Source organism: Dipodomys merriami, unplaced genomic scaffold, assembly GCF_024711535.1.
Source record: "Dipodomys merriami isolate MVZ:Mamm:240054 unplaced genomic scaffold, mDipMer1.0.p SCAF_10, whole genome shotgun sequence".
NCBI lineage: Eukaryota > Metazoa > Chordata > Mammalia > Rodentia > Heteromyidae > Dipodomys > Dipodomys merriami.
Genome location: NW_027202271.1, coordinates 14,722,792 through 14,745,592, shown reverse-complemented (window position 1 = coordinate 14,745,592; position 22,801 = coordinate 14,722,792). Strand labels below are relative to the sequence as shown.

The 22,801-nt window shown below is 40.3% G+C and overlaps 1 protein-coding gene across 9 annotated transcripts in view; it reads left to right on the top strand.

The window, feature by feature from the left end:
- Nucleotides 1-22,801, top strand: part of Slc11a2 (solute carrier family 11 member 2) — a 120,505-nt gene that overhangs the window by 68,869 nt on the left and 28,835 nt on the right. For 7 of the 9 annotated variants that reach the window (XM_070041097.1, XM_070041050.1, XM_070041058.1 and 4 more), the window contains exon 17: nt 2,926-4,294. In XM_070041097.1, the coding sequence (XP_069897198.1) occupies nt 2,926-3,003 (78 nt within the window). In that variant the 3' untranslated portion in view covers nt 3,004-4,294. The other 2 variants (XR_011376209.1, XR_011376211.1) reach the window with 1 other exon arrangement.

The window sequence follows — 22,801 nt, the reverse complement described above, 5'->3', positions numbered from 1 at the left end:
ACATTGCTGAAAGTGGGTTGGCAGTTGAACATGACTAGCTTAATATTAGAGCCCACATACTCATTTTCAAACTTTCCTGTGTAATACATAGTATATCTTTCTTAATGGATAAGGTTACCAAGCTTGGTTCTTTAGTAGCACCAATAAACAACAGAACATTTAAGCCAGGCATGATGGTATGTGCAAGTAATCCTAGCATTGAGGGTAGAAGGGTTGCAAGTTTCATGCCAGCCTGGTCTAGATAGAAAAACCCTATCTCAAAAAACAAACAAAAAAATCCATAAGACAGAAAATGCTCTGGATAGTATTAGAATTTGCCTTTTATTTTTAATTACCTTTTTTTGTTGGTCTTGCTTGAATTCAGAGCCTGGGTGCTGTCTCTGAGGGGTTTTTTTTTGCTCAAGGTGCTAGTGCTCTACCACTTTGAGCCACGGTACCACTTTCAGTTTTCTGGGGACTAATTGGAGATGTATCTCATGGACTTTCCTGCCTGGACTGGCTTTGAACTGTGATCCTCAGATCTCAGCCTCCTGAGTAGCTAGGATTATAGATATGAGTCCCTGACTCCCAGCTAGAAGTTGCCTTTAAAATTGTATTATCTTTGGTAGCTTTAAGTTTGCTAGATTGGTACTCTACCACTACAGCCATGCTCCAGCCCTAGAAAATGTTTTAGCTAGTAGTTGCCCACAGACTTTGGTTTGTGCTTTTGGAAGGTAGAAAATGGGCACAGTTCTTCATGGTCCTACCTGGCAATAGCTAAGAGCTAGTGTAAGTATACTGACTTGTATAAAGTCTCTGCTCCCCAAAATGTTTTAGCTTATTTCCGTGCCACTTAGCCACACATCAGTATCTCAGAACTACATGAAACCCTTCTCCAATGAAGGACTTCTACCTACTAATTTAACTAAGTGACACATGGTGCCATAGAACTAGTAATGCAAGCTTTGCTTACTCTGTAATGAGGAAGTCCACCATCTTTGCTCACACAGAAAAGGTTTTAATGAATTACCAGTGAGTCTAACAAAGACTGATAGTCACTGGAGCCTGTAATCATAAGATCTTTTTTTTTTTTTTTTTCGGTCATGGGCCTTGAACTCTGGTCATAAGATCTTAAAATGAAGAAGCAAGCTGGCCCAAAGAACCATTTCCTGGCCTTAATTAAAGCCAATTCCACCCCAGCATCTTCCTTGCCCACTGTTGGGAATGGTTTGGTCCTGAGCATCATCTGGTCTATGTCATCTTCACACATCTTTGCACATCATCACCACTTTCCTGAGAGGTCATACAGGTCATGCATAAGGTATTAAATATACTTATTGAAGAATAACAAGAGTTATTCTTCAAGTACTAGTGTACTTGGTCTTTCCCAACATAGTAATCATTCCCATTTTTCCACATAAGTAGAATAAAGATTCAAAGACACAGGACAGGATCAAGATCATAGGAAGGGATAGAGTTGTGTCTTAAACCCAACTCTATTGGAAACATCCCAATAGGGTACTTTTCACAGATGTATAATCTGCCTTCTGTCTTATAAGCTTTTGTTCTCAAAAGGCAAGAATATTCCTAAAGCTCTAGTTTATAACAAAGGGTAATTGTCCAAAGTTGTTATATTTAGGGGATAGAAAATAATAGAAACTTGTAACTTCACAGTACTTCCAGCACAAAGCATCTGGATTCACTTCTCTTGACACTGGACCTGGAACTATACATTAAAGATAACTAAGGCAATTCTGATTCCATTTGGTAAACTCTGGGATCTGTAGATTGTCCTTCTTTTAGCATATTACCTTTCCTTTTGGGGGGTTTGAACTTGGTGTCTTCATTTGTTATGTGGGCGCTATACTGCTGAGCCACGCCTCCAGCCTTGTTTTTTTACTGGTTCCCTTTATGATAAGGTCTCACTTCCTGCCTTGATATGTGCTTTGACCATGATCATCTATTTTAGGTTTCCCATAGTTGATAGGATGATAGACTTGTGCCTCCATAGAGCTTCCCTCTTTTGAGCTGCAGTCTTAGGGACTTTTCTACTAGGCTAGCCTGGAAATGTGATCTTCAAAATCTCAATCTCCCATGGAGAATTCCCTCCCCCGCCTCTCTCTCTCTCTCTCTCTCTCTCTCTCTCTCTCTCTCTCTCTCTCTCTGTCTCTTTCACACACACACACACACACACACACACACACACACACACACACACACACACACACACACACACACAACCACACACAACCACTGCACTCAACGATGGGTCTTGCAAACTTTTCTAGCCAGGCTTGAATTATAATCCTTGCATTCTCATCCTCCCAAGTAACTAGCATTATAGACATGCCACTGGGCTCAGCTATCTTTTCATTGTTTTAAAATTATAGAGCTCAGGATTTAGGCCATTTGAAATCTAATTAGAATAGTCACAGCACTGATTTTACTGACAGCTTTTGGTACTACCTCCATCCTTATTATGTCAGCTTTTATTACTTGCAATATTAGAATCCAATGTTGTATGTTTAAGCCATTTCTTTTCTGAGATAAAAATAGAGCTGCACTTTTTTTTTTTTTTTTTTTTTTGGTCCGGTCATGGGGCCTGAACTCGGCCTGGGCGCTGTCCCTTAGCTCAAGGCTAGCTCTCTACCACTTGAGCCACATTGCCACTTCTGGCTTTTTTCTTTTTGCTCATGTGGTGCTGAGGAATCGAACCCAGGGCCTCATGCATGCAAGGCAAGCGTTCTACCACTGAGCCACCTTCCCAGCCCAGAGCTGCACTTTTTAAAAAGTCCTAAATTAATATGATTATAGGTATATAATATGTAATTATGTAATTAACATAATTATAAGTAAATAATATGATTATAGGTATATAATCAATGTGTCCATCTCAATATCTTAACTATTTGAAAATCATCTATCTTTTATCTTTTTTGTCCTTAGTACCATCTGGGATTGACAGCTCGGCCTGAACTCTACCTTCTGAATACCATGGATGCTGACTTACTTGTGTCTAGATGACGAACAGCCTGAGAGACTATCTATGAACACTTTCCCTAATCCCTTTTGTGCCATGTGTCTATTAGCATATCTCTGATAGTTCAGAGGTGAGTTTTGTTCAAGTATTTTGAACAAAGGCAATTTCCTTATGGGAACAGGGGTAAAAGCTGACAGCTCCAAGTGTAGGTCAGAGACCCACCCACCTTACACAGTTGTTCAATGGCCAGAATTGGATGATTGGCCTTTGATGGCCACTCATTACTATAGGCTTCTTGACTTCTGGGATTTATAAAGTATAATGTATATGTATATATATATATATATATATATATATATATATATATATATATATATATATAAACCTGAACATATCAGTTTAAGTAGAATTTTAAAGCTATCCAAAACTGATAGATTTTTTTTAAGTATTATTTAGGGAAATGAGATATTTTTGTCTGGATCAGAAGAAAGGAAAGGGAATAATGCGTTTTTCCCTTTTGTCAAACTGACTATCTTTTAAAGTGGTACTTTACTCTGCCAGTTAAGTTTTATTTCACTGTCATGGACCAAGAGTACACCAACATGTCTATTAGCACTAGCACATCATTTCTAAAGAAAACATATTTTCAATTTGATTATCATATTTAACCTAGGATATCAAACTTACTTTTTAACTATTGTTGTCATTGTGGTCTCTGTTCTTGAATTTTTTTCTAGCTATTAAAAAGCAATATGATGGTATTTGTCAACTGGTTTACTAGGTAGTAAAAGATCCAGAAGCCATTCTTGAACCAATGATTTATTTTTTTATGCTATAATGTAACTCAGCCCAAAGAAAATATTAATAACATATAACTGTTATTAATAGCATGAGATAACAAAGGCACTAATCTTTCTAATGTTTTCATAATTCTACAATGTCTTTTCTTACCACTTTTCCCACTAACTGCAAATACCATTTTTAGAACTGACTCAGTTGCTAGGAGTGGCTCATATTTTTATTGTTTAATCTCCTAGAAAATGCCAAGCATTTCATTTTTAAGATATTTATATCAAATAGTATGAGATTAGTACTAGAGTGGAACTTAGAGCTTTAGTCCACTTGTCACTAGCTGCTTGCCTGCTCACTTTTTTTTACCCCTGTTCCTAATCAGGATTTTTTTTCCCTTATACTTTTTGTAATGAAAAAAGTTCATATTTAAGAATTCAAATTGGACTGGAGGTGTAGCTCAGTTGTAGAGCACTTGCCTACCTTGTACAAGATCCTGTATTTGATTCCCTAGCAATTCAATAAAGACAAGTTTTTTTTTCATAATTATCTGATTAAAGACTCAGAAGATTTGCAGCACCGGGCCCACATTTCTGCATGGAAGTCCAGTTTGCTGGAACTGAATCATGGCCATCCATTTTCAATGTTGTGGGCAATACCCCTCCATATCCACAATTTCTTTTGGCTCCCAAGGTGTTGAGTCTGCAAACCCTGCAGCCTTTTTGTGGCTTTGAACATCACTTTCATCTTCACCACCAAAGGTAAATATCTGATCTCTCTGCCTTATTACAATACTTAAGTAACTCTTAATAATATATTAGCATATAAATATTATTTTATTCATATGTTAATTGCGACATTGCTTAGCTTCATTTTTTAATGGTTTTGTCCTTTGAGTGGCAGGGAATTTTCCAAACAGATACTCATTCCTCAGTTGAGGAGCTCTTAAGATGTCAGATAAGCCAGGCACTGGTGGCTCATGCTTGTAATCCTAGCTACTCAGGAGGCTGATATCTGAGGATCATGGTTCAAAGCTAGTCGGGGCAAGAAAGGCTGTGAGACTCCTATTTCCAATAAACCACCAGAAAACCCTGAGCTGAAGAGTGCAGGGACAGCACCCAAGCCCAGAGCTCAAGCCCCACGACTGACCAAAAAAAAAAAAAAATGTCAGATAAGAATACAACATTGAGGGTGGTCATGTGGTAGAGTGCCAGCCAATGAGTGAAAGCATCAGATAGAGTTCAAGCCCTGGTCTCAGGCAAAAACAAACAAACAAACCTGACCTTGTAACCTAACATAGAGACTTTCTGACCTAAAAACTGAAATAAAATAATAAAATTAATATGGGCCCCAGGAGCTGGTGGCTCATATCTGCAATCCTAACTACCCAGAAAGATCACGAGTTTAATGCCCGCCTGGGCTACTATTAGAACACTATCTTAAAAACAAAAAACCAAGCAGCAGTAGCCATCAAACACAGATGAAAAATAGGACATTGAAAAGACAATGTAATTAGTGGAAACATAACTGGTGGCCTGGGCATGATGAAAGACATGTGGGAGCTGTGAAATGGAGGTACAGAAAGGGCTAAGTACCACTCCAGATCAATCTCTGATCTAACCACCCAGAGCATGTCCAGGTTCTTGATCTGGTTCCAAATCCTGAGTATACAAACCAAGTACAGAACAGTGAATATTGCTTTCCTAGTCCCTTCCTGCCAGCTAAATTTGTATAGGCTGCAGAATTATGAAATGTCTCCTCTGCTTTGTATCCAGATGCTAAAACTTTCTACATTTAGCATGTATCAAATGGGTTTTTATAAAATTTCACAAGTTTCAGCTAGGTTTAATATTTATTAACCTCAAAGAGTCTATTATATCATAAAAGTGGGGCATATGTAATGTACAAGCATGTAATTTAAGAATACCATATAGCTGGGTGCTGGTGGCTCACGCCTGTAATCCTAGCTACTAAGGAGGCTGAGATCTGAGGATCATGGTTCAAAGCCAGCCTGGGCAGGAAAGTCTATGAGACTCTCAACTCCAATAAATGACCAGAAAACTAGAAGTGGCACTGTGCCTCAAGTAGTAGAGTGCTAGCCTTGAGCTGAAAAGCTGAGGGACAGTGCCCAGGCCCAGAGTTCAAGCCCCACAGCCAAAAACAAACAAACTTGGAAGTGGTACTGTGGCTCCAAGTGGTAGAGTGCTAGCCTTGAGCAAAAAAGCTCAGGCACACCTAGGCCCTGAGTTCAAGTCCCATGAGCAACCAACAACAAAAAGAGTACCATATATACAGTAAGTCTAGATTAAACATTCAGAACCTTTATGGAATATTAAAAAAATGTTCTCTCAAAAGAAAACCCAGTCACTTAATCCTTCTCTAATATATGATTTACCATTCTGAATTTCTCTGTGAAGTATCCTTATGCATTATAATTTTCCTGTTTCTATAACAAAATACCTGAGGCAGGTTGCTCTATTAGAAGAGATTTATTTAGCTGACAGATCTGGAGGATTGGATACATGGTGCTACAAATTTCCATCTCTAATGAGAGCACTTTGGCTATGTCAGATGGTGGGTTGCATCAAGGTGGGGACACAGGCAAGATGGAGAGATCACAAGGACCTAAGTACAATTGTACCAAGAATACAATTCAGTCCGGGCATCAGTGACTCATACCTGTAATCCTAGCTACTAAGAAGTCTGAGATCTGAGAATTGTGGTTCAAAGCCAGCCCAGACAGGAAAGTCTGTGAGACTTTTATTTCCAGTTAACCACTATAACAGCCAGAATGGAGCTGTGGCTCAACTGATAGAAGGCTAGCTTTGAGCAAAAAAGCTCAGAGACCACACACACACACACACACACACACACACACACACACACACACACACACACACACACACACACACACACACACACACACACACACACACACACACACACACACACACACACACACACACACACACACACACACACACACACACACACACACACACACACACACACAGTTTTTCAGACATTAGAGCACTAAAGCTTTTGCCCAGGAAGTGTTTTGCAAACACAGGTATTATACAGTATCTGTTTGTAGAGTCTTCCCACAGTGACCCTCCCATCAACCCAAGCTGAAGTAGAAAAATGAACATTATTCTCAACTTTTCTCCAAATATGAGTTTTACAACATGGTTTAAACACTTTGTAAGATTTCATACATAGCTGCTTTTAATTAATAAATACTTGTCATTACTTTTCTTTTTGTTGTTGTTGTTGTTTGGTTTTTGTTTTTTGTCAGTCATGGGGTTTGAACTCAGCCTGAGCGCTATCCTTCAATTCTTCAGCTCAAGGCTAGCACTCTACCAGTTGAGCCACAGCACCACTTCCTTGTCATTACTTTTCTTTTCTTTTCTTTTTTTTTGGGGGGGGGTCCGGTCGTGGGTTCTGAACTCTGGGTCTGGGTGCTGTCCCTCAGCTCTTCAGCTCAAGGCTAGCACTCTACCACCTGAGCCACAGCACCACTTCCAGCTTTTTTTCTTTTTGCTTATGTGGTGCTGAGGAATTGAACCCAGGGCCTCAGGCATGCAAGGCAAGCGCTCTACCACTGAGCCACCTTCCCAGCCCCTTGTCATTACTTTTCTAAGTAAAATAACTGTATTATTTTCATTTACTTGGTAGCATTATAATATTAGAGAGCCTGTTGGATTTTGTAACAAAAATCACTCTCTGTTCAGTGTCTGATGCAAGATGAGGCCAGCTTGGGCAACATAGTGAAAACTTGTACTTGGAATTTTTTTTTTTTTTTTTTTTTTTGGTCAGGTCGTGGGGCCTGAACTCTGGGCCTGGACGCTGTCCCTCAGCTCTTTGGAAATCATTTTAAAAAATACTTTAAAAATATTTAAGCCAAGCACTGGTGGCTTATACCAATAATCCTAGCTACTCAGGAGGCTGAGATCCGAGGATCACAGTTTGAAGCTAGCCTGAGTAGGAAAATCTGTGAGACTCCTGTCTCCAATAAACTAATCAAAAAGAGCCAGAAGTGGGGCTTTGGCTCAAGTTGTAGAGCACTAGTCTTGAACACAGAAGCTAAGAGACAGAGCCCAGGACCTGAGTTCAAGCCCCAGGACTGGAAAAAAAAAATTAAATCTAGGCAGCAATGTCTGTCAGACTCTTATCTCCACTTAAACAGGAAAAATCCACAACTGGAGTTGTGCTTCAACTAGTAAAGCAAGAAAGTTGAGTAAAAAAGCCAAGGAAACTGGGTGCCAGTAGCTCATACCTGTAATCCTAGCTATTCAGGAGGTTGAGATCTGAGGATCACGGTTTGAAGCAGCTTGGGTAAGAAAGTCCATGAGACTCTGACCTCCAATTAACTACCAAAAAGACAAAGTGGAGCTGTGACTCAAGTGGTAGAGCTTTGAGGAGAAAAACAAACTTAACTAAGGAGGAGTGCCAGGCTCTGAGTTCAAGCCCAAGGCAAGACTGGCACAAAATAAAACAACAAAAAAAAGCAAGAGCACAAGACCCTGAATTCCAGCCCCAGTACTGGCTTCTATAATAAAGTACACTTAGTCTGTTTTACATGCTGAACATATACTGAGAGCAGTATCTTGCTAGTAGCTGCATTAGAAATGCCTTTTTTTTTTTTAGGGTGAGGCTCTTGTGCAGTAGTAGAGCACTTACCTACATGCTCTGTATTCCATCCATAGTATTGCAATAAAGGAAAAAAGTCAGGAAAAAAAGTATCTAGAAGAACTGTCAGCCTAGTTTGGTGGCTCACACCTATAATACTAGTTATTTGGTAGCTGCAAGGAAGATGGAGTAAAAAGTTCACAATACCTCTTCTCAATAAATCGTTGGGTGTATTGTTATGAACCTGTTATCCCAGCTATGATAGGAAATATAAAATAGGAGACTTGTGGTACACGTACATACCTGGCTAAAAAGACTGTCAAAATAACCCATGCAAAAAAGTTCTGGAGGGCTGGGCGCTGGTGGCTCACGCCTGTAATCCTAGCTACTCAGGAGGCTGAGATCTGAGGATCACGGTTCAAAGCCAGCCCGGGCAGGAAAGACTGTGAGACTCCTATCTCCAATAAACCACCAGAAAACCGGAAGTGGCGCTGTAGCTCAAGTGGTAGAGCGCTCGCCTTGAGCTGGAAGAGCTGAGGGACAGCGCCCAGGCCCAGAGTTCAAGCCCCATGACCAACAAAAAAAAAAGTTCTGGAGGCATGGCTCAATAGTGGAATGCCTACCTAAAACCTACTACCAAAATAAAGAAGGAATGTTTCTTAGCTAACTGCTGTGGATTTGGAAGTCAGCTTCTTAAACATTTGAGACTTAATACAAAACCTAGGAGAGTTCTGTGTGATACTTCTTCAGTACAGTTTGCTACACACTGAAAATTCATTCTTCATAGGATTGCCGGAAGCTCTTGTCTTTCTTGCTTCCAGCCTATAGCTTCATTTTTTGGACACATTGAAGAATCGAGGTCTAATGTAATCCTTATACATAGAATAGAGAACACCTAGAAGTAGAAAAACATACATTACTTAGATGTCTATGGGAAATAAACACTGGATTTCTTGCATTGTACTTTTCTGAAATTAACCTACAACTTACAAACAAAACCTTCTCTTACCAACTTATGACTTCTCTACCAACTCAAGTGGCTTGTAGAAACAACCCTGAAGAGTCATCTAAGATGAATATGAAGCTGGGCGTTGGTGGCCCATGCCTGTAATCCTAGCTACCCAGGAGGCTGAAATCTGAGCTGGAAAGTCCATGAGACATATCTCCAGTTACTCACTAGAAAACGGAAGTGCAGCTGTGGCTGAAAGTGGTAGAGGGACAGCCTTAAGCACAAAAGTTCAGGGACAATGCCAAGGCACCAAGTTCAAGCCCCATGATCAACAACAAAAAAGATAATCAGAGTCCTGAATAAGCTCGTTACTACGCCACCTCAAATTTGAATTTTAAAGTGTTGGGAAAAATAAAAAGAAACTGGGCAAATTTGGCTCAATTTAAGATAAAAAATAATAAGTATCACTTAATTTAGCAATGTCTGCTTGTGCGCAATGTCTCAAGAGAAACATGTGAATGGATCTAACCCCTGTTTTAGGGCTCTACAGTATAGTGGGTAAATTAGCTATGGGTTTAGGCAGTGTGGCTTCCACGAGGTCCTGGGTCCATGCTAACAGAGAAGCAGACAAGTGAAGTTCACTGGGGAAGGAGGGAAGTGTTTCCATGAATTCCTGGGATGTCAGCAAATCTTCACATCTAAAAGCAAGTTGGACTCCAAGATTTAAACTCCAAGTGATAGCCCCCTTTCAATCCCATTGCTATCTCCATAATCAAAATATCAAATCCTAGTTATCTAAATGAACTCTTCACTTTCCTTTCAATTTTCTTCTGAGACTTCTCATTACTGTCTTTATAGAGTTCATAGAATCTAATGTTAAGAAGTTCTTGTGTCTCCAAATGATAACAAATTGATGCATACTTCTCTAGTGAAATATTATTATAACTAGAGTTAATGCATAAAATTCAAACCAAAACAATTTTGTTTTTAGCCTGAATCATTGTATGTGTGGAAGGAACATTCTCAGATTCTGAAGGAATCTTGGAATCATTTCCCTGTCACTTCCCTGTCCTTATTGGACAGAGATAGTTACTGCATCACCTAAATATTGGTGTTTTCTAAAGTACCTCATTCACACCTGCTGCTTCACTGCTAACCCAGTTAAATTTCTAAGTTAGATTTCCTCCATCATTGTACATAGGACCCTTCCACATCCCAAAGATAGGTAATACTCAAGCTTTTAAATTGTATGTAAGTGGTCAGAAGTGATGGTGTATGCCTATAATCCTAGCCATTTGGGATATGTAGGCAGGATGATAGTGAGTTTAAGGCCAATTTGGACAAAATTTAGGGAGACCATGGGCTGGAAAGGTTGATCAGTGGTAGAGCGCTTGCCTTGCATGCCTGAGGCCTTGGATTCAATTCCTCAGCACCACATTAGCAAAAAGAAAAAAGCCGGAAGTGGTGCTGTGGCTCAAGTGGTAGAGCGCTAGCCTTGAGCTGAAGAGCTGAGGGACAGCACTCAGGCCCAGAGTTCAGGCCCCACAACCGGACCCCCCCCCAAAAAAAAAAAGAAAGAAAAGAAACTAGAAAACACATCTTAGGTTTAATGCCTAGAACTGAAAAAAATAAAAACAACCATACATAAATATGTTGAGCATGCCCTTCAAATGTGCACTTAAACAATATAACTGTAGTCTGTTTTTGAGTACAGTTTTCCTCCACTTCTGAAAGCTTTTCTTGTTCTTTTTTCTTTTCTCTCTCTCTCTCTCTCTCTCTCTCTCTCTCTCTCTCTCTCTCTCTCTTTTTTCTTTTGTCAGTTGTGGGTCTTGAACTCTGGGCCTAGGCGCTGTCCCTCAGCTCTTCAGCTCAAGGCTAGCACTCTACCACTTGAGCCACTGGGCCACTTCCAGTTTTCTGAGTTGTTTATTGGAGATAAGAGTCTCATAGAGGGGCTGGGAAGGTAGCTCAGTGGTAGAGTGCTTACCTTGCATGCATGAGGCCCTGGGTTCGATTTTTCAGCACCACATAAGAAGAAAAAGCCATAAGTGGCACTGCAGCTCAAGAGGTAGAGTGCTAGCCTTGAGCTTAAGAGCTGAGGGACAGCACCCAGGCCTAGAGTTTAGGCCCTATGACCAACAAAAAATAAAAAGAGTCTCACAGACTTTCCTGCCCAGGCTGGCTTTGAACCGAGATCCTCAGATATCAGCCTACTGAGTGGTAGGATTACAGGCATGAGCCACCGGCACCCGGCTTTTAATTTTTCTTTATTAATTAAACATTTAAGACTGGATCTGGTTAAATATCCCAGGTAGCTCCACTTCCAGATATATTTTAGTGGCTAAAAGGAGATAAAACAGTTCATGGACTTTCCTGCCCAGGCTGGCTTCCAATAGCTGTCCTCCCATTTCAGCCTCCTGAGTAGCAAGGATTACAGGCATGAGCCACCAGCTCTGCTTCACTTTAATACTACATCTTTATGAAGTATGCATTTCACTTGTGTTGTTATCCTCCATTCACAGGATACAACCTTGTATGAGATTTCCACAGTATCAACCTCATGGCAGTGAGGGTTAGGAGTGTCTTCTTGGACACTAGAGATTTTAGGCCCCTCCCAGAACTCTGTATTAGGAATTAAGAGCCCTGAGTTAATTATTTTCTTTTCACAACTTCTAGCATGCTCAGAAATAATTAAACTTATTCTATGGCTTAATTCTACGTAAATGTTCAATAGCAGTAACTACCATAGGCTGGCTTTCTCTAAGTACTTGATTCAAATACTGAATTTTTTTTATTATTTTAAAGTAGTTCTACAAAGAAGTTCCCATTCTACAAAACAGTATATGAATACAAAGTATCTGACATTGTCATCCATCGCTCCTAACCCATCCCTTCTCAGAGAGGTGATACTTTAAGATATTGCATGTTATGGCCTGCTTCTAGCATCCTATCATGGAAGAAGTTCATTAATGCCTTTAAATCTAATCAAATCAAAGACTTGAACCTATCTTCAGGGCTCTGGCAGCTCTAGCAAAATACTTTTAGGATCATCCAAGTCTCAGTCAGAAAAAAACTACCAGTGGTCAAATATAAACAAGAGCTTATTGTAGAGATAGGACATTCAGTAATGTTGGGAGCTGGGTAAACTGTCCGTGTGAAGCTGTTGCTTATATTTCTAATCCTGGTCCTCAAGGCAATAGTGAGGAAGGAAATATAAACTGGAATATGCAGGAATATGCTGGAACTCAAGAAAACATTCTCCCGTTGGGCACTGATGACTCACGTCTGCTACTCAGGAGGCTGAGATCTAGGATTGTGGTTCAAAGCCAGCCCAGACAGTAAAGCCTAAGAAATTCTTCTCTCCAATAAACCAACAGAAAACCAGATGTGAAACTATGACTCAAAGTGGTAGAACACTAGCCCTAAGCAAAAAATGTCAGGGACAGCACCCAGACCCTGAGTTCATGCCCCATGACTGACAAAAACAACAACAAAAAAAAAAAAAAAAAAAAAAAACAGAAAAAAAAAAACAACCATCTCCCTGTCCTGTCATGGGAGACAAGGAGAAAACCACAGCTGGCCTCGGAGTAAGATAAGCTGAAAAGGCAGTGGGCCTGGCTGCTGCCCAGCAAAAGGGAGCTGAGCCAGCCAAAAAAAATCAGAGTGTGTACAAGCTGTAACAGAACCTGATGCCCTGCATGTCAGCCTTCAAGATGTAAAAAGAATATTGCAGCTGCTACGTCCATGCTCATATTCCAAATCTTTTAGAACATGAGCCAAGCTAACCAAGAACTATGCAGGGAAGGGGATTTAGGGAAGCATAATAATTATACCTTAGAGCCAGACACAGGTGGCTCACACCTGTAATCCTAGCTACTCAGGAGGCTGAGATCTGAGGACCATGATTCAAAGCCAGCCAAGCAGGAAAGTCAGTGAGACTCTTATCTCCAATTAACCACCAAACCAGAAATGACACTGTGACTCAAAGTGGTAGAGCACTAGCCTTGAGCAAAAGAGCTCAGGAACAGCTCCCAGGTCCTGAGTTCAAGCGCCACAAATGACAAAAATAAAAATCACACCTTAGATAAACTGATACAAAACCAGATGCTTATGGGAGTTTAAAGGCTATGAGCTGAAAGGTACAAGATAAAAGGGGAGGTAAAATGTTTAAATACAGAAGACACATAGGAAAGGAATCTACTGCCGGGCACTAGTGGCTCATGCCTGTAATCCTAGCTACTCAGGAGGCTGAGATCTGAGGATCACAGTTCAAAGTCAGCCTGGGCAAGAAAGTCCATGAGACTCCAATAAACCACTAGAAAACCAGAAGTAGTGCTGTGGCTCAAGTGGTAGAGTGCTAGTTTGAGCTGAAGAGCTGAGGGACAGCACCCAGGCCCAGAGTTCAAGCTCCATGACCAACCAAAAGAGAAAAAGAATCTATTTTACAGAACGGTCAGAACCAGGTAATACAAAACTTTTTGAGGGGCTGGAAGGTGGCTCAGTGGTTGAGTGCTTGCCTGGCATGCATGAGACCCTGGGTTCGATTCCTCAGCACCACATAAGCAGAAAAAGCCGGAAGTGGCGCTGTGGCTGAGCTGAAGAGCTGAGAGACAGCATCCACAACTGACCAAAAAAAAAAAAAAAAAAAACTTTTTGAGATAAACAGATGTTTACCTAGAAAGACAGGAAGAAAATAATTATAAAATCCAGAGTAGCAGTTACCTATGTAAAAGAGGGGGCTATAGTTAGCAAAGATTTCTGGACATAATCTTGGGTGTTCATTCTACAATGAGTTGATAATCTGGTCATTTAAGTCTCATATGCTATTCTCTAAATACATATTTCATCAAGAAAACATGTTAAAAGGGCTGGGTATGGTGGTGTGGACCTATACTCCCCCAGGAAACAGGAGGCTGAGGCAGACCCTATCTCAAAACAAACAGCCAGCCAGGCATTGGTGATTATGCCTGTTAATCCTAAATACTTATGAGGCTAACATTATCAGGATCACAGTTCAAAGTCAACCTGGGCAGAAAAAAAATTTTCAAAAGATACTTTCTCAAGAAAGAGCTGGATGAGTCGGTGCATTCCTGTTATCCTAGCTGCCAGGAAATTTAACATAGATGTGATAACTACACAAGTGCTTAGGCAAAAGTGAGATCCTACCTTAAAAACAAAGAGAAAAGGGCTGGGTAGGTGGCTCAGTGGTACATGAGGCCCTGGGTTCAATTCCTCAGTACCATGTAAACAGAAAAAGCCAGAAGTGGCGCCGTGGCTCAAGTCGTAGGGCACTAGCCTTGAGCTGAAGAGCTCAGGGACAGTGCTCAGGCCCAGAGTTCAAGCCCCATGACTGACAAAAAAGAAAAAAGAAAAAAAATGAGGCTTGGCTCAGAGGTTAGAGTACCTGCCTAACAAACAAAACAAACCAAACAGAAACTATATATACATAATTAATATATAAAATATAGATAATTATTAATATATAAAATATAGTTAGATATATTAAACCAAACCAACAAAACAGAAACTATATATATTATATTGATATATTTATATTTACGAATATACATAAAGGAAAAAGAAAAGGCTAGTGATAATTTGCAAAGGAGAAAAAAAACCCATAAAGACAGAAAAACCAATTATGCAATGCATTTGGATCTCAACTAAGTAACTGGCATTGGAAATAGAGAAGAATGGACTCCAGAAACATTGAGGACTTGGCTACCAAGTCCTGGGGAAAGTAAAGGGAATCGAAGAGGAGTCCTAAGTTTATAGTTTGTACAGATGGAAGGTTTTGCCTTTCACTAACATAGAGAAAGAAGATCAAAGAGTAGGTTTGGTTGGGAGGATGAATATTTAGTAGACAAAACCACAGTAGCTAACGTTTGATAAGTACTCTTGTGAGCCAGCCACATTCACTGTTTTACAAAAGAGCTATTTAGACAGCATCTTGTAGACCAGAATACAGTGCAGCACTAACTCTAAGCATCTGGAGCTGCACACATCAGGTTCCCAGGTTTCAGAGATGGTACCTGCCTCACTGCCCTCACCTCAGATGCAACTGCACTCTGAGTAGTCCCACTCCTATAGCATCAAGAGATTCTTGAAAAATAGAGGCACTATTGCTCTGGAAATTCCGGATGTTTTAAAAGCTCCATATCAGATTCCCAGGATAAAGCTTTTATTATATACCAATATACCAAATCTACCCTCTGAGATAAAAACTTTTCCCTGCCCCCTCCACCTTGTTTTTTTTGGTGCTGGTCCTGGTGATTTGAACTCAGTACCTGGGCACTGTCCCTGAGCTTTTTTTTTCTCTCAACACTAGTACTCTATCACTTGAGCCACAGCTCCACTTCCAGCTTTTTGGGGGCTTAATTGGTCCAGCACCCATGGCTCATGCAATCCTTAGATCTCATCCCCTGAGAAGCTAGGGTTACAAGCATGAGCCACTGATGCCTGACTTGTTTTCCATTTTATAGATTAGAAAACTGAGACTCCAGGAGTAAATCAATCTTTCTTTCTTTTTCATTCTTCCTTTCTCTCTCTCTCTCTCTCTTTCTTTTTTCTTTCTTTCTTTGTCTTTCTTTTTCTTTCTTCCTTTTCTTTCTCTCTTTCTTCCTTTCTTCCTTCTTTCCTTCCTTCCTTCCTTCCTTCCTTCCTTCCTTCCTTCCTTCCTTCCTCCCTTCCTTCTTCCTTCCCTTCCTTCTTTCCTTCCTTTCTTTCCTTTCTTTCTCTATCTCTCTTTTTGTGCATTGACAAGGCCAATCTCTTTAGGCTTGATTTCCTTTTTTTGTTGTTGTTGGTTGTGGGGCTTGAATTCAGAGCCTGGGCACTGTTCCTGAGCTCTTTTGCTCAAGGCTAGCACACTACTACTTTGAGTCACAGCTCCATTTCTGGTTTTCTGGTTGTTAACTGGAGATAAGAGTCTCATGGACTTTACTGCCTGGGCTGGCATTGAACCACGATCCTCAGATCTCAGCTTCCTGAGTAGCTAGGATTACAGGCATGAGCCACCAGTGCCAGATGGGAGAATGTTTTCTTGAGTTCCAGCATATTCCTGCATATTCCAGTTTATATTTCCTTCCTCACTATTGCCTTGAGGACCAGGATTAGAAACATAAGCAACAGCTTCACACGGACAGTTTACCCAGCTCCCAATATTACTGAATGTCCTATCTCTACAATAAGCTCTTGTTTATATTTGACCACTGGTAGTCTTTCTTTTCTGACTGAGACTTGGATGATTATAAAAGTATTTTGCAAGAGCTGCCAGAGCCCTGAAGATAGATTTTCTGAACAGTTCTGGGATATGTGGGTTTAAATCTTTGATTTGATTAGATTTAAAGGCATTACTGAACTTCTTCCATGATGGGATGCTAGAAAAAGGCCATGACATGCAATGTCAACACTTTCCTAACTGGTTTTTTTTGTTGTTGGTGGTGGTGGTGGTTGTGTGGCTTGAACTCAGGCTGGAGGCTGTCCCTGAGCTGTTATGCCCAAAGGTAGTGCGCTATCACTTTGAGCCACAGCTCCACTTCCTGTCTTCTGCTTGTTAATTAGAGATAAGTCTCTTGTACTTTCCTGCCTGGGCTGGCTTTGAAACACGATCCTCAGATCTCAGCCTCCTAAGTAACTAGGATTACAGGAGTGAGCTACCAGTGCCTGTCTCACTTTCTTAAATTATCACCTTTCACCACTTGATTCAAGTACTTCTAAGCCAGTTTATGAGTTATCTGGTAGCTACTGCCATAGAATATTTAGTAGAATTAAGCCATAGAATGAGTTTAGTTATTTAGAAAATAATAAGCTCAGGGCTCTTAATTCCTAACACAAAGCTCTGGGAGGGGCCTAAAAGCTCTGAGTGTCTAAGAAAACACTCCTAACCCTCACTGCCATGAGGCTGATACTGTGGAAATCTCATACAAGGTTGTATCCTGTGAATGGAGGATAACAACACAAGTGAAATGCATACTTCATAAAGATGTAGTATTAAAGTGAAGCAGAGCTGGTGGCTCATGCCTGTAATCCTTGCTACTCAGGAGGCTGAAATGGGAGGACAGCTATTAGAAGCCAGCCTGGGCAGGAAAGTCCATGACACTGTTTTATCTCCTTTTAGCCACTAAAATGATTCTGAAGTGGAGATGTGACTCAAGTGGTAGAGTACCAGCCCTGAGAGAAAAAACTAAGAGACATTGCTGACACCTTTAGTTTGAGTCCCAGCACTGGCACATACATATATACATACATACATACATACATATATGAGGGCTGTTACTTTGGAGTAAGGTTTCTTGTACTTGGTTCAAAATCCTCATAGTGCAGTTTATAATAAAATGACCTTACATAAGTTCCTGTTCCTAAGCCCTATGCCCTTCATGGAATGATCTGTGACCTAACTGTAGGCCCACTGTACTCTGACCAGAGGACATTGTAACTTTTCTCATTAATACAGACAACAAAAAATTGGGTAATTTACACCCCAAGTTGTCTTCTTGTTATGTCCAAACAGTTGGATAGCTAGCAAATTTAACTTTGGTTAGCTAATTAGCCACAACACTATTATACCTTTTCTTTGGATTTGACTATGTAGGTCTTAATTTATTAATTAATGTTAAAAAGATTTACCTATTGCTCATATTTGTGAAGTTTTCAGTTAGCAATAAATGCATCTTAGTAAACCTCACTGGCTACGAATCTGCCACTGTGCAAAGCATCAAACTCAACAAGTCTGTTTAAATTTGTGACCTTCTGAACATGTTTTTCTCAAACTACAGCTGCTATTCAAATAGGCTGACAATTTAGAGGCTGTAATTTTTTTTTGCCAGTCCAGAGGCTTGAACTCAGGGCCTGGGCTGTCCCTGAACTTCTTTTGCTCAAGGCTAGCACTCTACCACTTGAGCCACAGCACTGCTTCCAGCTTTTTCTGTTTCTGTGGTGCCGAGGAATTGAACCCAGCGCTTCATGCATGCCAGGCAAGCACTCTACCACTAAGACACCTTCCCAGCCCATGGAAATTTAGCTACTGCTCTCAGTGAGTTTTATAAATGAGGTAGCCTCCCTCCCTCCTGCTTTCCCTCCCTTCCTCTTCCTTTCCTCCTTCTTTCCTTCCTTCCCTTGTTGTTGTTGTTTCCCCCAATACTGGTAATTAAACCCAGGGCCTTAAACTTGGTAGGCAAGTACAGTATGCCCCTTCTTGTTTTGTTTTTAGTTTGTGTTTGAGATAGTGTCTTGCCAACTTTACCAGGGTTGACCTTGAACCTGAGATCCTAGGTTGCTGGGTTTACAGACATATGCAACTGTGCCCTCCACTACTGTTATTATAGAGGATAACCACACATTTTCTAGTTCACTAATGGGACCATGTTCATTCTTACCAGGTTTTTCTTTTTTTCTTTTTTCTTTTTTTGTGTTGGTCGTGGGGCCTGAACTCTGGGCCTGGGCACTGTCCCTCAGCCCTTCAGCTGTAGACTAGTGCTCTACCACTAAGCCTAAGCCCCACTTCCGGCTTTTTCTGCTTATGTGGTGCTAAGGAATCAAACCCAGGGCCTCATGCATGCAAGGCAAGCACCCTACCACTGAGCCACCTTCCCAGCCCCACCAAGTTTTTTTTATGTGTTTATCTTTAATTATCTTAAGTCCTATGGCCACATAATTTACAAATTATCTCCTCTACTTGAATCATTTTCTCTAGGAAATTGGCAAAAGACATCACTATCAAACACACATACATAGTAGTTGCACATTTTGTTTCCAAATAGCTGCTTAAAGACAATCCTGAATTATAACCTAGTCTATCTTAGTAAAGAATTAAAAAATCAAGTTGCTATTTTATCTATCATGGCCACTTTTAAAAGCATCTGAACTTACAGATCAACTATAAAATGTGGGAAGTGTTAAATATTCTTTATTTGACATTTATACATAAGCCACAATAAATACCTTTCAATAAAATATTTTAGACACAGGGAATTCTAATTAAATAGGCTTAGTTAAGACCAAAAATATAGATATTGCTTCCTCATCATCAACCATTGCCTTTAACAGGTTAATGATCATAAATTAAAATGAGTTAATCTTGCTTGGTTCTGAGACAGTGAAGAGATTTCCCCGGTATTTAAAGATGTTCTTATAATTAGCTATATAAATCTCAATATAAAACCAATTGGAGATGCTATTATTCTCTATCTTGCTGAAATATTGACCATTAGTAAATCCAATCATATCACAGAAAGAGCAAACAATGACAGTATTCTTTTTGTAAGATTATATTCACTTAACCACAAGCCAATTTCACTTAAATCAGAACCTTCCAAAAATATGCTGTCAGCCATTCATGATCTGAATTCTGATGTTAGAGATCAATTAAATTATAGTACACATTAGAAAGTCATGAGAGATTTATTTTGCAATAAATAAATAAGGCAGAGGCTATTACTCATTTGTAGCTTTTTTGATATAAGCTATCAAATCTGCCCTTTCTCTCTTCTTAATCTCAGTGAAGATCATTTTTGTTCCAGAGACATATTTTTGGGATTTGGAGATAAGTGTCTCATGGACTTTCCTACCTGTGCTGGCTTGGAACCACAATCCTCAGATCTCAGACTACTGAGTAGCTGGGATTGCGGGTGTGAGCCACTGGCACCTGCATGAGCCATTGATGCCTGGTAACCATGATGTTATCTTAACACAATATGAATCTGCTATTGTGGATGAACAGAGTGAGCATGAATACTCTGAAAAACAGATGAACATAAGAGACAAATTAAACAGGTTACCTAGAGTCACAGCTCCTACAGCAAATCCTTGGGCAGCAACTCGCATGTGAATTAGATGAATGGATACTTTCTCCTCTCTTTTGTACTTTAACTTGTAAAGCCCATATGACACCACAGTCACAAAACCTGCTAGACCTGTGAATTTTAAAAGTATAAGTTAGGTAAATAGCAAGCAAGAATTCACATTAGAGAGTTAAACAAAAGACTCTAAAAGAGGAGTGCCTAGAAGACAAGCAGGCAAGACACAAGTTGGGTAACTCTTACCTGAAATGCGTGGTACCTGAAGATATTTTCAGAGTTTGGAATACCTGTATATACATAAGGAGTGCATGAGGATGGGACCCAAGTCTAATACCTTATTTGTAAAGACTGAGTTAATTTTATACCATATTTTTAGTATGCTTGTGTTTTGACTGATTTGTCACTTGAGGACAAGGGTGGAATTTTCTTCTTGGAGGGCATCGTTTGGCTTATGAACAGGTATGAAGAGGTCCAGAAGGAGATCCTGAGGCCAAAGCACATCACAGAGTTCAGCCAACCAAGCAGAGAAAGAAAGAAAGAGAAAGAAAGAAAGAGAGAGAGAGTGGGAGAGAGAGGGAGGGGGGAGAAAAAAGAAAGAAAGAAAGAAAGAAAGAAAGAAAGAAAGAAAGAAAGAAAGAAAGAAAGAAAGAAAGAAAGAAAGAAAAGAAAGAAAAGAAAGAAAGGAGAGAGAGAAAAGAAAGAAAGTAGAGAGAAAAGAAAAAGAAAAGAAAAGAGACACAGAGAATCTCCTAGAAGTTATAGGGATGGGCAGAAAGAAGGAGGAGAATCAGAATTGTCTGGACAAGATGACTCTGGCACAGGTGGCCTTTGAAAACACTCAGGACAAGTGGTAAATGGAAAAGATCTGGAAGTGAGCATGGAATGGAGGACTCAACAGATACCTGGACATGCACACAGAGCCTACAACATCCCAAAGTGTGCTGTATCAAGTCCTCCCTACTCCGGACTGTGGGGGAGTAAGGGAAGCTCTGCTCCCCTGTGAGATGTCTGCTCAGACTGTGTTCTCCAAACCTGATTAAAAATCAAGACTGGGCTGGGAAGGTGGCTTAGTGGTTGAGTGCTTGCCTCGCATGCATGAGGCCCTGGGTTCGATTCCTCAGTACCACATAAGCAGAAAAAGCCAGAAGTGGGTGCTGTGGCCCACATGGGAGAGTGCTAGCCTTGAACTGAAGAGTTGAGGGACAGCACCCAGGCCCAGAGTTCAAGCCCCACAACTGGCAAAAAAAAAAAAAAATCAAGATTGATATTTAACTAGGTCATGCTAGAAGGGAGGCTTGTTTCATTTGGAGAAAATTTGTGGTTTATCCAGAGGATAAGGTCATTTTTAGGTAAGCACCATGGAAAGAAGACCTTCTCAACCAGGTACAGGTGTCTCACACCTGTAATCCTAAGAAATCAGGAGGCTGAAATCAAAGGACCACTGTTTCATAGTTTGAAGCCAGCCCAGGCAGGAAAGTCTGTGAGACTCTTATCTCCAATAAACTACTCAGAAAAAGCCAAAAGTAGTACTGTGGCTCAAATGGTAGAGAAAAAGAAGCTCAGAGACAGCACCCAGGCCTTGAATTCAAGCTATAGTCTTTCTCTAACTTGCCTCTAATACTCAGGTCCAGTCAGTTTATCCAGATTTTCAGACAAGACACAGTTCATAAGATAAGAAACTCATACCAGCAGAGCCTATAAACTGCAGATCAGATCCCCCATGCGCTGCCCTGACCTGCCTATAGCTTGGACTTTCATTTTTCCATTCAGGTTCTGGGAAGCCAGTTGGTGCTATGTGGCCTTCAAAATGCCTCTCAAACACCTGGTCAAAGAGACTATATCACCTGTATTGAAGATAGGGTAGAACATAGGTCTTGGTCTCTTCTGAATCCATGACTGGCATGTCTGCCATGGCAGACATTACTAGTCAATCACAGTCCTTAGTAATGGATGGAACTCAGGCACAGCCAGTTTCACCATCTCAACCCAGACAGTAAAAATACATGTTCAGAGCTGGTACACCATGTGAGGCCTGTTTAGCTTCCTAGCCTAAGAACATGTTGTGCGTGACAGAATCAGGGCAGAGCCCAGCACAGAAAGAAATTAGTATAGTGAGGTAGAAAGGCTCTGGCACAAGATCAAACGGTGTGTGCTGTTGGCAAAATTATTGAAAACAACTGAGAGAGAAACCAAGTGCTGCATTTATAGCTATCATATATAAATGACCGAATAAAGGAAACTCAAGTATTAAACAAAAAGAACAGTGTTAAATTGGATGTAACAGAGCTTAAGGTAGGCCTTAATATTTCTTGGATTTAATATTTGTACTTTTGACTCCCCCTCAAAAAAACCCTCAAAACTGTATAAGTTTTGTAACTTGAATCATACATGGAATCATATGGAAACTTGTAGTTTCCTGATGCCTGATTTCCAGTTGTTCATACTACAAGATCATTATCTGGCGCTAGCCAATTAGCTCGTAAAAGAGCTGATCCCACAAACATAGCTTTTGAATGTTTAGCTTTGTTCCTCTCTTATCAAATAAGGAATAAATCTGGTAAAGTGAAAGAGATATTGCTCTATTTTAAGAGAGAGAGAGAAAGGGAAAGAAATAATACAAGTGACAGTAAACTTTAATGCTGCCTCACCTGGAATTGCTACTTTAGAGAATATACT